We start from the raw sequence: 15,722 nt of genomic DNA, 5'->3' as shown, positions 1-15,722 counted from the left end.
GCGTTGCTGCCCCCATCGGCTGTGGAGAGTAATTACCCAAACTTCGCTCTCACCTGTGTATGTGTGTATGTGTGTAAACCAAGACGGTATATGTAAAAACTAAAGATTTCCAACGTAGCTATACTTGTGCTTGTTCAATGGCAAATAAAGTATCACAATTACTATAATAATTGGTATCATCATTATCATCACCTCCTTTGTCGCTTTCTTTTCATTTCCTAACATATTTCCATTATCCTCTGTGTATTACTGCCCCCATTGGCCGTGTGGGATAATTTAGGGCCACGAAACCTGTAGCAGGGCCTCATACGAGCCCAGTTACGACTACAATCCGACCCGGCCTTCGTTGTGAAACAGAAGCTTCCAACATATCAGTGTTTTTAAAGCGACAGTCACATATTTATATTTATTTATAATTTAGGATGATAAGCACATTATAAAACGAAAAGTCATTTCATGTTTAACTTCACAATAAAATAATCTTTACTGCGTCTTTTTCTTTTTTTATCCTTGCAACAGTGCATGTACAGCCCATGTTTACAGTCAATGCCAATGATCAGCCCAGTCCAGCTCAACCGATGATGTAATACTAACGCCAAACGATATTTGTCGCACACATACTCGGTGCACCACGACCAGTGTTGTGTCATTTCACCAGGCATTTTCTGCTCTTTCACTCGATTTTTAATACTATATTTTAATAAATGAATCCCCACTAAATCGCTCCAATTAAATTAATCGGAGCGCAGCTGATGTTACAGATGGTCTCTCGTGTCATGTATAACATATATAATGCATGTACAATGTATTGTAATAAATCTGCTTTTACAAAGTATAAACCATATAACATCTTAATTACGATATCCCAGCAAGAAATCACATGCATAATGTGTTTTATTTTATCGCCTTTATTGTCCAAGTACCTTTTAAAAGACAACTGTACAAATCAGCACGTTGGAATACGATCAGGGCATTAAACATTCTGATGTTCAGCTGGCCGAGGACACGTATGAAAATATACATATTTACACAGTCATACTAACCATAATGAAATGCCAAACGACGACACTAGTCCCTGGATGGAAGTAAACCTTCGACATTGGGAAATCGAAAACAGACAAGAGAATGCATCGAAATCGAAAAGGCACTCTGTGATAGACATTTATATAATATACTAACTTATTAAAACTAGGAGATTTCATTTTGTGGGAGGAGAGGGGAGTTCCACAGTAAATGCTTTACCATTTTATTTCAGAGAGGATCCTGGTAAACACAGCAAATGCAATTTCAGGACGGACACACCGGCTTCCGTTCACGTCCTAATACTATTTAAGATCCCGAAGTACTGCATATGAGTGCGAGAATAAATACAAAAATAACATTTGGCGGGACGCTGTTGGTGAGAATATAGCACGTAGGTACATCCAGCAGTTCAGATTTAAGCATTTCCATTAGGCCTATTTTTCCCCTTCGTAATTTAGGAAAACGTGTTCATGTTTTCCAGAATTAAATACACATTACATTTTGCACAACTTCATAACCTTGAAAATGAGAGACAAAACACACACGCACACACAATTGTGAAGCCACTACTGTATGAAGTAGTAAAATACCTTTAAAATAAAAAAAGAATACAAATATTTAATCTCTATTGTATATCATGCTCTTTGGCATTTCCACGATCCAGCAAAAAGTAGAGATTTATATTAAAGGTACAAATTTTAAGGACTAAAATACTACCAGGCACCTGGATTCAGCCACAATATGTTGAGAATGATGTACGTTTAAGTTCTTCCTTAAGTCTGCCAAAGTACAATGTAAACCTGAATCTTGTACGTGATAAAATCAGAAATGTCTTTTTCTCAGTGCTCCATCACAGAAAGATACCTATCATTTTAAGCATTAGCAAACGGCAATTTCACCCCAAGACAATAATCCTACAAAATCATCTGAAGGTGAATTTCAGCCACCTTATCGTGCTTCCGTTTTCCCAAATCAAACATAATAGGATATTCACGCCAATCTCTGGGATCTGCGCTGCCAGGAGACGGGGGCAAGTGGCGAAGGTGAAATGCATACTGGGAATTGTAGGTAAACCACCCCATGGAAACTTGTTATATTACACGCGGAAAAAAGCTAGATTTTGCTTCAATTGCTATCATACTAAAGGACATGTTAACCCACCCAACTTCTGTAGATTACCCTTTAAAAGTCTTGTTAAGTACACCCTTAATTGTCAAGGGGTATTTTAAAATGGGATTAATTTTCTCCATTCCATACTTCTCTAAGCAACATATTTGACAGTTTAGTTTTCTTTTGCCTGGACTTGTTTCATTTGAACAGGTTTGTGTCATCCATGGTTTCATGACTTTTGCTGACGCTTTCCGTCCGTTTTAGAGAGAGAGACGCACACACGCACCGAGCAGACTGCCGTGTAAACAGATATAATGGCGATCCCGAGGTAGCGGGTCTGTCAGCCGCCGCCTCCGGAGAGGTGACATATAGTCTGGCTTCACTCGATCTGACAGCCGGAACCATCTTCACGACTGAAGTCCACTCCAGGAGAAGCGTGTCACCGTTATCCGCAGTGAGCAGCCGGCGACTCCGAGCCGATTCCTCATGTTAAGCACAACGACGATGGGGAAAAACAAACAGGTACATCACGAGGGGTCTGAATGCCCGAGAGAAGCGACCCAGCCAAGAACAGTTATCAGGAAATGGAACAGTATCTCGTCCGTTAAATGCTTGGAGTTTAAAGCAATTTTTTTCTTATAAAATAATTTTATAAATACAGAATAACTTTTTAGACTGACTATACATATCTGGTAAATTTAGTACCTGTGCATATCAAAATTACATTATAATAATTACATTAAAAAGGCTATTTCCCTTCTATGACACAATATCAAAAATATGCAGCTTTTGTACAGATTCATAGTACATTTTGTCTAATACACCTTTACAATGCTACATTACAGTTAAAGTCTGACAAATGCCAGTGGAAGTTTCCGGCATCCTATTTTAACTTCCAGTCTTCCACCCTGCACCACTGTGCAGCTTCTATGTGTCAAAGCACCATTTGTGTTCTCAGCACTGATTGGCCAGGAGGGACCCCAGGAAGGGGGCGGGGAGATTATGTTTTTCAGATGTTGCAAAAGCCACCTCTCGCTCCTGTGCTTCACGTGGGAGACGCGCCGGCAGTGAGTCAGTGACGTCCCCGCTCTCCCTTCACATGCCCGCCTCCCTGCGTCCCTCTGAGCCGTTTCCGGCTCCCCGTCTCCATGAGCGACTGAAGCCTCTCAGTCGATCTTCTCCACCTTCCCGATGATCTTCTCCTCGAAGATGGGCAGGACGGCGTCGTCATCACGTACCTCCTCGAATACGACGCCGCAGTCAAACTCGTCGCTCACTTTCTTAAAATAATATCTGTGAAACACCACTCTCAATTAGACCGATATCGCCTTAATTACAAACCTTTCATTTTACTACAGTCTACCCGACACACTGTGGCCAAACGTATGCGGACACAGCAACAGGTCTTTCCGAAACCAAAGACATTAATAAAAACATGGTTCAGTCATTGTTGTTATAATAGCCTCAGCTCTTCGGAAAAAGTCTTCCATCAGATGTTGTAACATTGCTGGTGAGATTTACTGCCATTCTGGTTGGGTATTGATGTTGGGTGATCAGGTCCCTTTCTGTTTGTGTTGCTGCCACTTCGCAGCTGAATTTGCTTCCAGATGTTTTCACTAGCCTCTTCTGCATAACCAATCAAATCTGATGCTAATAATTGTTGCAGGAGAATGCGTGACTGTGTGCTTAATTATGCACCTGTGTCAGTAACGGGTGTGGCTCAGTAAGCCATTCCCTTTAATATAAAAGGGGTGTCCACATACTTTTTGGCCAAACGGTGTATATACACTTAATCCCAATGAAAATCCACGATTCCCCGGCATACCTGTACAGCCCCTTCTTAGTGAGCAGCTCCTTGAACTGGCCGAGGGTGACGACCCGGCCCTTGACCGACGTCCTGTACGGGATGGGCTCCCCGCAGAAGTAATAAGCCACCGTGATGTTTTCGCATGCTGGCTTCTTCGCCGCCTTGTGCCTGGAAGACAAATGGCCGAAAGACGCGTCAGTCCCGCATGGGCTCGTCGCGCCGCCCTGCCAGGCAGCCTCGCGTTCTTCCTTAGATCGCCGCCCGTGACCTTGCTCTGTAAACCCAACACGTGCTCAGCTGTAAATCCTTTGAAATCCCTTCAAAGAGACGCCAACAGCATCAGTCAGGAGCCCCGTCGTATTTCAGCAGCTGCTGTCAGCCGCCGCTGCCTTTAATGCCGGCGAGAGAGTGTGCTGTCCTGACGGCGGGCGACACGCTCCTCCCCACCTCGCCGTGATCACACCGCTGGGGGGGGGCAATGTCAGAGACAGAGCCTCCCGGAGTGTCCGGCCCGCCTCGCTTTCATCGTTACGGCATTAACGCTCGCCCTGGGAGTACCCCAGCTCCACCCCACAGAATCCACAGCAGGCCTCCGAAAGCCCAACTCTCACTCAGGACTGATCACCATGACGGCTGCATACCCCGAAGTAGGCGGGGGAAGGGGGGAGCAGGGGCTGCTGGGTACGCAGGCGAGAGAGAGGGGCGAACATCCTAAATCACAACAGCGCTCTTATGAATGTTATTAATGCAGCTGGTCGTAAAAACCTACCAGTGTCACAAAATACAAGCTAAGCAAAATCCCATCATTTGCATACTCAGATTTCTCATTTTGCCTGTCGGTATTTTCCATGTCCGTCATCTGTATCTGAAAGTGTCGTTTTCTCTTAAGGTGCCTAGCAAATAAGAATGGAAATATGACGCGTAAATGTCTGTAATCTGATGCCAGGTCCTCCCTTCCCTTGACTTTGCATTGTAACCAAAAGCGTTTGTGCGTGAGATTACAGGCACAGTGTGAACACGACGGGATCTCGTAAATCAGCCTTCCTACTGCCATCTGTCGAGTCTTCGGTCTCGTGAAGTAGCCTTTTGAATAATCGGACAAAACGCCACAGCCGACGTCCCCTCAGGATTCCTGCTACAGCAGAGTAGGCGACAGTGGGGATCCTGAGATTCAACCCAGGATGGTTATGTGGCTCCCTGTCCAGCAGGGGGCGCCCCTGGCAGCGGCGTGAGCCCCATGACCTCACCTCGGCTTCAACTGTGCAGCACCCTGCTTCTTCCTCTCCTCCTCAAGCCGCCGGCGAGCCTCCTCCAGCTGGGTGAGGGGGTTGGGTGCCGGGTTGGGGGGCATGGTTGGGTCCTGGATGAAGGGGTGCGAAGGCTGGGCGCCGTTCCAGAGCTGCGTGCTGACCCAGGGGTAGATGGCCCCAGGGCGCTCCACTGATCCCACCCGCGACGCATCATGGCCCTGACCTTTCTTGGCCCCAGCGATACTCCTGAAAGCCAAACCAGGACCAGGAAATTAAAAAACCAGACCTGCCAGAACTGCATCACTTCTGACGTAATTTAATACTCTAATGTGAGCCATTCAAGCAGTCAGAAAGTGACATTAATGCCATGCAACACAGAATCTGAAAGCTTGACCCCACAACTGACGGGGGGGGGGGGCTTGACTGACGTACCCATAGGGGGACCTCTTCTGGCGGCCTGCCTCTTTCTCCCCCTCCATCATCCACTGCATGATCTTCTGGTTCCTCCCCAGGTCGTCTGTGGTCATCAGGGCCTCCAAGCCCACCCCTGGTTCTGCCTTCTTTGACGCCCTCTTCGTCGGCGCACCACCCTTGCCACTGTAGGGACGTACGTGTCGTAAGTCGACCCAAAAAGCCCACTAGGGGGCACCGGGGAGGAAGGTGAGCAGGGGATGTGGGGCTCACCTGTGTGCGAGAGGGTCCAGGGGTCCCGGGGCCGGCCCCGAGCTGTCGGGGAAGCGCGGCCTGCCTGCGTAGTGATGTGGCTCCAGGTTCCAGGAGAGGGTGCTCCTCTGCGGGGCCTCGGGGTCGCCGTGGTCTTTGGGTTTCACGCCGCCCCCGTGGTGCCCGTGATATGCGTGCTTGTGGTGGTAAACCCCCGCCGGCTCCGGCTTCGGCCCGCACTTAGCCGGGTGCTTCCCGGGTCCCGGAAGCCCGTCCGGCGAGCGCGTCTTGGGCGAGTAGCGCCCGTTGCCCGGCGACTGGCAGCTTGGCGTCTTCATGACACGCTGCACGTGCTCGTCCAGGATGGACTCGGGATCCTCCTCGTGGGCATCTCGTAGCTGGACCACGTTGTACGTGGTCTCGCAGTACCGGGTGCCATAGTGCTGGGAACCTGCTGCAGTCTTGTGGCTGACCAGAGAGGGCGCTGTGGAGATGTCAGCCTCATCACCTTCCTCCTCCTTCAATCAACAAATAATAATTCATTAATACATCGATCTATTTAATCATCCATCTGTCATGCAGGAGATGCCCTGGACGGGGCGCTATCTCACCAAGACGTGTATGCACACACTCTATGGGCAATTTAAAGTCACCAATTGACCAAACTGCATGGATTTCTGTGAGTTTCCTGCAGATACCTCACTAATGGAGAAAAGCCCAAACTCCACACACACACACACACACAGAGGAGATACGAATCAAACCCCCAACCATGGAGGTATGAGGCACTGAGCTGCAGTCCATGAAAGAAGTCCTACCACTAGAGGTCACTGTTCCACATACAATTAACATGCACTAGCATATCATTACTCTTGTCCAGGAGAGAAAGAAAAATGAGGTCCACATTGGGGCTGTTTTCAGGTAGTAATGTATGCGAGCCCTGGAAGGCCCTGGATTATGAGTCCGGCTCCAGAGCTACAGCCAGGGTCTAGCCAGTGTCTGCTTGTCATTTGAGAAGCCAGAGTGAAGCCGGGCGACTGATGTGTGAGCTCCAGCGCCCAGGGGCTGTGGAGGTGCGGTCAGCACCCTTCTCACTGTGAGCACATCATTACCCAGCCTGCTCCATTTCATCAGAAGCGGAGCCCAAACGGAGGTGGCTGTGTTTACCCCGCGACAGGCGGCCGCGCGAACGGGCCGGATCACGCACTCGCTCCCGTTACAGGTTAAAGGCACATTAAAACCACCGGGAGATCTGCTGTGCTGCCCCCCCCCCCCCCACCCCCAGTCTGCGCCCGGGTCTCAAAGGGGCCAGCCGGCCAGGTCGCTCTGCGCTGCCGCAGCCAGTGTTGCAGAAGGGAGCCAAAAAGCCACAACTGCACTTAGCCAGAAGGTAATGAGCTTCTCGGGACAGCCGAGTACCTCGCAGAGCAGTCAGGGGCTACACCCCCACCCCCACCGCAGATGCTAAGTACAAAACAAAGGAAACTACAGCTAACTGTTAAATCCTATAAAGGGGGGAAAACGTCCGAGATATTAAAGGAACAGTAACAGGTAATGAAGGTCTGGTTGATTAAGGCAACGGAGGGGAAGCAGGCTGCCGATTACGGGCCCCGGGGCCCAGTGGCGTAATCGACCTGCCCGGGGACTTAACGGGCAGCTTCTGTAGCGTGATATCTATTTGAGGAGCCGGCTGGCTTTCTCTTCACGCCTCGGCAGACTTCAAACAAGCCCATTACCGAATGACCAGCCGGCGAACAGCTCCACCTGCGGGGGTCTCAACACAGGCGGGGGCTGCTGGGTATGCGGGCGGATAAGCAGGGAGCCGAACATGCAAACACACAAACTGCACTACATCACAACAGCACTCTTATGAATGTCATTGACACAGTGCCGGTTTTTTAAAGCTTTTTTGGTTCGGCATGCTTCGGCTGTTTCTTTTCATCCATGGACTGCAGGAGGTGTGGGGGGTGCGTAGGCATAAGTGTGTACCTGCCGCACCCTCCGGAGACGCTCCTCCAGCTTCTCCTGCGCCTCCCTCTCCCTCAGCACACACTCCAGCCGGCTGATCAGCTCTGCCGCAAATTTATCTGGGTCGACGTGGACGTCCTTCGGCATCCGCTGCGTGCGCTGCGGCGGGGGGGGGGGGGGGGGAGACAGGGGGCACTCTTAAGTGGAAACACACAAACCCTTAAACCCCTCCCTCTGATGCTAATCTTATTACTTACAGAGAGACCAGCACATCAAACTAGCATAATGCTAACATGTGAGTTAGCATACCTCTTGGGCCCCAGGTTTTAACCTCGATGCACCCTTAGCCAATCACATGCTCCTGCCAGCTTAATGTCAATGGCATGATCGACACCATCTTTTCGATCAGTGTATAATTAGGCTTCACAATAAGGGAATGTGAACCAGAGGGTCCTAATAGGTCAGTAAGAATGACCTGGTTTGGTCTGATCCACACCTATTCTACACACAATATCAAGGTGTGAGTCTATGGCCTGTTTCCGCTGCTTATTAAGCTACATTCAGCCATAATTATATATATTATAAAAATACCAAACAAACACAGATGGCTAGAGTACATAATTCTCAGAAGACTGATCTGAAAATGTGGATTGAGAAGAGGATAACAGCCAAAGAATGTCTTTTATCATTTTCAAACGATTGAGTCAACATCCAGCTTTTACATTGCAGCCAGTGTGAAATGCCTTTTAAACTGTTTAACGAAAGTTCTTTTTTTTTTTTTTTTGCAGATTTTCCAGAAAGAAAAAGTTACCAAAGTTACAAATAGAAAAGCAAATTCTCACAAGATACCGAGATAAACTAAAGCCTCCAATTTCTGCACTCATGGTTAAAACAGAGGGGGGGGGGGGCGGGGGGGGACACAATCACAAATCACAAAATATGACATGGCCACCTCTCCCTTAAACTGACAGCTCAAAGCTCCAATCAGACAGGACCATTCAGGGAGGCGGACCGTCTGCCTACCTCTGTCCCCTCCCACAAATACACCTGGACACTAAGATCCTGCTCGTTCCAGGGCAGTACCATACTGACACTTACAGGGATGTGAGGTAGGGGCACACGCCCATTGGTTTTGGCGCTCTCCTGCATCTCCCGTCGATTCGGCTTGCGGTACCTGTAGGGTGAAATCCCATCCCTGGGGGGGGGGGGGCAGACAGAGAGACAGGCTCAGTCACGTCACGCTCCGTTTGCCGTCGGGGCGCAAGGAGTGTGTGCAGCGCCACCTGCTGGCTCTCAGAGATTTACAGGTGTGCCGTTCGGTGTCGCGCAGCACACCGGAAACACCCTTTTGATAAAACCCGATACACACGAAAGCTTATTAGCGGGCCCTGTGGATAATCTCTACGGGCTGCAGAGGGCGCCACTGCGTTTGGCGATAACGCTGCAGCTAGCGGGCATCGCTTCAATAGGGCCGTATTTCTCTGCGGGGTCCTGTTCTGGTCTGTTCCGTTCGGAGGGGGTGAGTCTAGATGGCTTGGACTTCACTGTCGACCGGTCTGTGGTAAACGGCTGATAATGGGCTCTAATCTATACTGCCTCAAACACGTTCTCGTCCCACCAGAGAGCCTTTGATGTCACTCCAGCTCGATCCCCGGGTGCCATCTCTGAACTCGCCCCCCCCGCCCCACCAAACGGTCCCTGGAAGCTCATCCCGACTCCACTCGTTCAAAGGAAACACTGTTGAGGTGTGCCACTACAGGGACGAGTAGCTGCCAAATAAAGTCCTATGGTCAGGAAGAAACTGCAGGAAAAGAAAACGAGCTATGAAAAAAACACACACACACACACACACACACAATACACTTTATGCTGCAAAACTTTTCAAAGAAGATTTACAGCCTACAGAAAATTTCTTACTGAAAAGTGGAAAAAAAAAATCAATGCGGAGCAGAGATCAATAGTTATCTTGGAAGGCCCGAGTGTACATCTTCAAGCATCAAGCTTCTATTGACATTTTCCCATAATGCTCCACAGTAAATTATGATAAAATTCAGCAGCGTGTCATCAGCCCGCCCAGCATTCTTCACCGTATCTAAACAATCGATAAAAAAAATAGGTAATGCATCATCAGGTCCTGAACATGTAGAGATGTATCGACCCCCCCATTCCTCAGCATTTTATTGATCTGCGATCTCTTATAAATATTCTAATTAGCCAAGGCTAGATAACGAATCAATGTCAAAACGTTTTTTTACATTTTTGTATTTTCAGACATAAAAGAAGAAATGTTTTTGCCGACGTTTACATAATTCATAATTTAGATTCGGCATCCTCAAAGCATGTGAGGATGAACTTCTTTAATTTATGTTGATTTAATATGGAAAAAAAAAACTAAATAAACCTCAGGATGAGTCTAATAAAGACATTTCGGTTTTATACAAAGTAGTTTTACAGTTAAATAGCTATAAGTATACACATATTCACGTGTGTGAATAATATCCTTTTCAAAGGCTCTTTGGTACAAACGAAGGAAACAAAGTCGTACTTTAAAGCCGTACATTTCATCATTGTATGCAAATTGCCCTAAAACCACTCCACTCCAGTCCCCTTTACATGGACAGTGAAAACCTGCCAGTGACAAGAGGTACAGACTGTCACTTTAGTTTCTGAAATGCTGGCAAGATACGTGCCAATGAAAAGTTTTCTAATATTAAGTGTTGTATGAATTGCACTGGAGGCAAGGCAACTTTATTTACACATCACACTTCATAGAGAGGGTAAATTCAAAGCAGCAAATTCACTGACAAAGAGGAGGGATGCGGCATCACCTTGTATAAAGATTACAATGCAGATCACAGACATCAGATCTGGCAATGTGAGTAATTCAGTGCCGCCAAACCTATTCCACACATGCGAAATGAAATGATACTGGTGTGATCTTTCAGTCTGAATCTGATCCAAATATTTCCCAATCATTGTGATTATTTTGCACATAAACCTCGTAACCCCCCCGCCCGTAAGAAAAATAAATAAATAATGGTGAGCCTTTAGATCCAGTTCCCTTTAAAGTGCCATTTTCATCATAAAGTATTCAATGTTTGCATAACGATTTCATGTTTGTATTCTAGGACCTTTTTTGTTGTTGTTGCTATTTCTAAATTATGACGGGAAAATAGATTTTCTAAATCTATGACTAATTTATGTATTTAATAAACATATTTCAGAAAAAAATGACTATTAGCTGTAAGGCTCCTTTTGAGCCATTGCATCGGAGCGGGAGAAACGGGGGCCGCAGTGGGTCTCGCCCTGGAGAGATACGTACAGGCTGCTGTCGGTCAGCGAGATGGTGTCGGCGTCGCTGGACATGCTCTGCTGCTCGCTGTCGTTGGCGCTGGTGGCGGGGGCCCGGGCGTAGCCCGTGTTCATGTAGTACGGGTTGATGGGTCCCCTCCACGTGGCGTGCCTGGGGACGGGCGAGAAGACACACGGCCGTGAGGAGCAGGCGGCCGCGCTCCACCGCACGTCGCGCTCTTTCAACGGTGAAGCACATTCATCTCCGGGTCCGCCAGCACGTTTAACAAGCCCGTTTGGCTGCCATGTTTCCGTTCCGTCTTTGATACCACAGACATTCACAAGGAAAAAAGCTTTTCCAGAGCCTGTTTGGAGCAGGGGGACATTCAGACAAACCTGACGTAAAGGGCATGTAAGACACACGGACACAACCAGGGGAAACAGCAGCCTCACAACCCCCCCGCAATTCGCCCTGTTATTCTACATTTCAAAAAGCTCTGCCAGTAATTACTTCTAGTATTAGAAAGGCTTTCCCACTGCTGACATGAAATACATAAGTAGATTACCTTCATTTAAATTTTTATTTTCTTGATTATGTGATCACTAAGGTAGTCAAGATGCATTACAGCAATTTTCCTCAAGGTGTCCCCGTAGGAACACCATATTTGGAAATTATTTTATAATTATGATGAAAAGCATTTGTAAACTAAAGCAAAAGGGGCTGCTGCTTAGCTTCGCAGAAGCGTGCAGTTTACCGGACAGCCACGATACCGTCAGGACCCGCTTCCACCAAGGACACAGGGTAATGACGAATGCTGTCGACTCAGAGAGCCATTCCTCTCTGCTTGGAACTGTAAAAACACTAAAAGCACGCCAGATAGCTACAAAGCGTAAAGGGAATGAAGTGGAAAGCAGTGAGTATTTTATTTTAACTTTCCTATCCTCAACCAAATTACATACAATATTAAAATTTAACCTTACGGTGTCTAAGGTCTGAAATTATACACCGGCAATGAGGTAGACTGCTGCTTAATCGCACATGCATTCTACATTTACACTGCGACTTTTATAACAAAAAGAAAGGCTTGATATCCTTTCTTGATATAACAATGGCTTAATTCTCAGAAGAGAGAAAGGCCGTCAGAAATTCTGAGAGACCAGTGACTGTACAATCTGCCAGTTCAGCTGAGTTCAGGCCCAGCTTCCAACACCACGTCTGCTGGTCCGTCCAGAGGCCGCTGATGCAGGATTACTGCGACGGGTCATTTTTACAAAACAAGTTACCTGATATAACGGGAGCTGAAAAAAGCTGAAACGTAAAGCACAGGGTGTCTTCGATCACACACTACAAAGCAAGCATGCAGCATCAGACGACAGTCTATCGTCTCATGTTTACTGGCAGGATGAGACTTCCTGATGACTCAAGACAACAATGGGTTAGGGTGCAGTTAACAGAGACATTGCTGAGCTTGTGAGTCGCTAATGACTGACTGGCTTCAGATACCACAGCCCTGAGATAACTGTAAACCTGGATAAAGTTAGTCCAAAATTGAGAAATACCTAGCGGACATGTATATATATAAATTTGAATACAAGGACTATGTGTGTATGTATATCGTCACTGTCAAATAAAGAAGATGCATATCTAGAAAAATCAGTTATTTCAGGAGTGTGAAAAAATGCATTTTCTCAGAAAATGCTAAATGAACCTAAAACAATACAATGAGACACCCTTATCACCACAAATGTATTAAACAGTCTTGTTTTGTGGATTGTTGTCAGCAAGACTAATCTCCATGTCAACAAGATACAAACTATTCTCGCTCTATATTCACAATTATAGATATGAGATACGTTATAAAAAATTTGCAATGTAAAGTCAACCATACAAATGACGATAACTACAAGCGTTAACTAGTGCAAACAAATACTAGTGAAACAAATTACTTCATAAAACATCTTTTTGTTGGTCACTTAGATGTCAAATGCAGTTTACAGAGGAGAATTGACATATTCCATCTAGAATAAAATAGTGACAGTTTCCTTCGGACAGTGACAATATATAGCTCTCAGAAATATATGTGGTTTTACAATTAATTATAGTAAAAAATTTCCCCAGAAAAAACATGCACACGTTCTCAAAAGAACTCTGGGTAAGACAAATAAAATGAAGCCTCATATGCAAATTACTTATGCACTTATGATATTTAACCTAAATGAAGGGCTTCAGATTTTTGGAGGTAAAAAATTCCAGACTGGAACTATGCAGCAAAATGACCGGCAGCCCTGCAGGCCCGAGGAATTCCCATTACAGGCGTCGTTCCCTAAATCTTCAGCGCGACTGAAGGCACATCAAAGGAGGAGCGTTTGGCGCTGGTGGACCACCCACCACGCGGCCTCGGGGACGAAAAGGGACGCAGGCCAGTGGCAGGAGCCGCGCGGGGAGAGGAGTCCGGGGGGGTTTACGAGTGCTGACCCGAACACGGAGACGTCTGGAGGACGGGGGAGAAGACTGACTGATCTCGGCAGGACGGAAAAGCGTCTGATGGCGCTAAATTGTGACCGTTTCTTGGACCCTCGACGAGATCACAGTAAATTACCAAGAGACCATTACCGGGGGGGGGGGCACTAAACTGTCCTCAGTGTTCCCAGTACAAAAATACCGAGTACAAATTTTCCTGCTCTTTTAGAAGGACTCTAAGCTCCTCCATTGAACAAGCTTTTTGATATATTGCAGGAGAGCCTATTCAGATCTGAGTCTTCTGCGGCCTGTGCCACGTCCTTGGTTTTCATTCAATATCACAATTCCCAGATCTTCTCCCATTTATTTCCACGGAGCTATTACCCCAGTTTTATACTTAAAACACTGCAGTCTTCAAAAGATGCTAAATAAGCCCGTGAGAGCCATTGATCGTCTCATTACCACTTGTCGTTTAATATGTTTGAAGCATTTGGGGTAAATGCACAGTATGACAACGTTTGATTATGCATCGCTCAGCAAACCAAATGGATTAGTTTATGACAACCATACTGTCCCTAATTTTGACAACACGTGGCATATTAAAGTTTATTAAATGACACAAAAATTCCAGATTAGAGCTGCAAGAATGGATTTTTTAAATATTAAATATTCACGGGCAACACCGTTCTCTCACACCGCCAGTCTGTGAGTGTGGGTTTCCTCCTACAGTCCAAAGACACACTGCTAGGTTAAGTGGCATCTCTAAATTGCCCACAGTGAATGACTGCGTGTGTGAATGTGTGCCCTGCAGTAGACTGACATCCTGTCCAGGGTGCCCCCACCTGTCTTCTGCCCAATGCAGCCTGGGACAAGCTCCAGGTTCCCCCTACGACACGGGGTGCACGACACTGGAAAAATTCTGTGATTTTGATGTGATTGTGATGGGATTTATATAAATACTGCGGTATTTACAAAGCAAAGAATTAGTTGAAAATGTACCCAAAATAAATTATACACAAACAGAACTTGGTATTATCTATAGTTAGTGTCTGTCAAACAAGCTGCCGGTTATGCCATGAGCTTTGCCAGCAGGAACAAAGCAGTGCTGATCAATCAAATGCTTTTGCTCAATACCGTCAAATATCCATCCATCCATATATATTCAGTTACCGCTTGTCCCATTCAGGGTCACGGGGTATTTCGTGAAATCCAAAGAATCCAAAACATTACCATACAGTGGAAGACCTTTTTGTAACCAGTTATTGCTCACTTTTCTCCTTCGCACTCTTTCATGTAATTTTTTTTCCCCCCACAAACTCACCACAGCAAGGCTGAGACCGATTATGACTGTCTCGCAGAGCTCCTGCAAAAGCAGGTGGCGGCAAACGTTAGACTTATTTTTTAAAACGTGTACTACAGTAGACAATCATGAAAAGGAACGGTTGTTAAAATTGCAACGCTTGCTAAGTTTTCATTCCTATGACAAAGTAAAAATGCATTAGCGAAACCTCAAGCTCCCGATGGTCAATGAATTATATCACCCTAATTGTGACGGGTGACTTGCTGTGCATGCAGAAGCCTCACTGGCAACAGACACTGTGTATCCAAAAACCCTCATATCAAAAGCAAACGATGTTATACTGACAGACTCATCTTGTGCATAAGTTATGGAAAATGAGAACCTTGCGAATAAGTTACAGCATGATGTATTTGATTTAATTGGCTTTACTTGACACTACATATCCTGAAATGTGATAACCGCGTTATAAACGATATATCGTGCAGTACTACCGGACGGTACGGCATATGAAAAACGAGACACCAGCCAAGCTAGTCTCAACCCAGCTGACTATCGCAGTCCTTGCGCTGTGACAACTGCAAGTGCATGACATGCGATGTTGATGTTAACGTCACGCAGCGTGCGGCTGCAACCGCGACTAGGATAAGTAGCTAAATGGAAGATGGATTAAAATTCCTTTTTAAACTTTGTTTCATCTCCAAATGTTTGTTTAAATGAAGGCGTCTCTGACCTGACGACTCTGCAGGTTTCCCTCAAGCTAAGCCCTACATTAACTGCCCCTCAACAGGAGCCTTCATTGCATGAGGTTAAAAAATAATTAGAGTGCTGATGGCTTGTGTACAAAATGAG

General features: G+C 46.3%; 1 protein-coding gene across 4 annotated transcripts in view; it reads right to left on the bottom strand.

The window, feature by feature from the left end:
- Positions 1 to 892: 892 nt before the first annotated feature.
- The window catches only part of LOC111845554 (axin-1-like), a 38,293-nt gene continuing 23,463 nt past the window's right edge, over positions 893 to 15,722 (bottom strand). For all 4 annotated transcript variants that reach the window (XM_023815057.2, XM_023815059.2, XM_023815056.2 and 1 more), the window contains 8 exons: positions 11,144 to 11,284; positions 8,920 to 9,016; positions 7,843 to 7,980; positions 5,875 to 6,371; positions 5,623 to 5,787; positions 5,188 to 5,436; positions 3,959 to 4,108; positions 893 to 3,426 (listed from right to left, as the gene is read on the bottom strand). In XM_023815057.2, the coding sequence (XP_023670825.2) occupies positions 3,300 to 3,426; positions 3,959 to 4,108; positions 5,188 to 5,436; positions 5,623 to 5,787; positions 5,875 to 6,371; positions 7,843 to 7,980; positions 8,920 to 9,016; positions 11,144 to 11,284 (1,564 nt within the window). In that variant the 3' untranslated portion in view covers positions 893 to 3,299. The remainder of the gene's footprint in view (positions 3,427 to 3,958; positions 4,109 to 5,187; positions 5,437 to 5,622; positions 5,788 to 5,874; positions 6,372 to 7,842; positions 7,981 to 8,919; positions 9,017 to 11,143; positions 11,285 to 15,722) is intronic.

This window comes from Paramormyrops kingsleyae, chromosome 5 (assembly GCF_048594095.1).
Source record: "Paramormyrops kingsleyae isolate MSU_618 chromosome 5, PKINGS_0.4, whole genome shotgun sequence".
NCBI classification, from domain to species: Eukaryota; Metazoa; Chordata; class Actinopteri; order Osteoglossiformes; family Mormyridae; genus Paramormyrops; species Paramormyrops kingsleyae.
The sequence above is the reverse complement of the archived record's forward strand: the minus strand, read 5'-3'. Positions and strand labels throughout refer to the sequence as shown.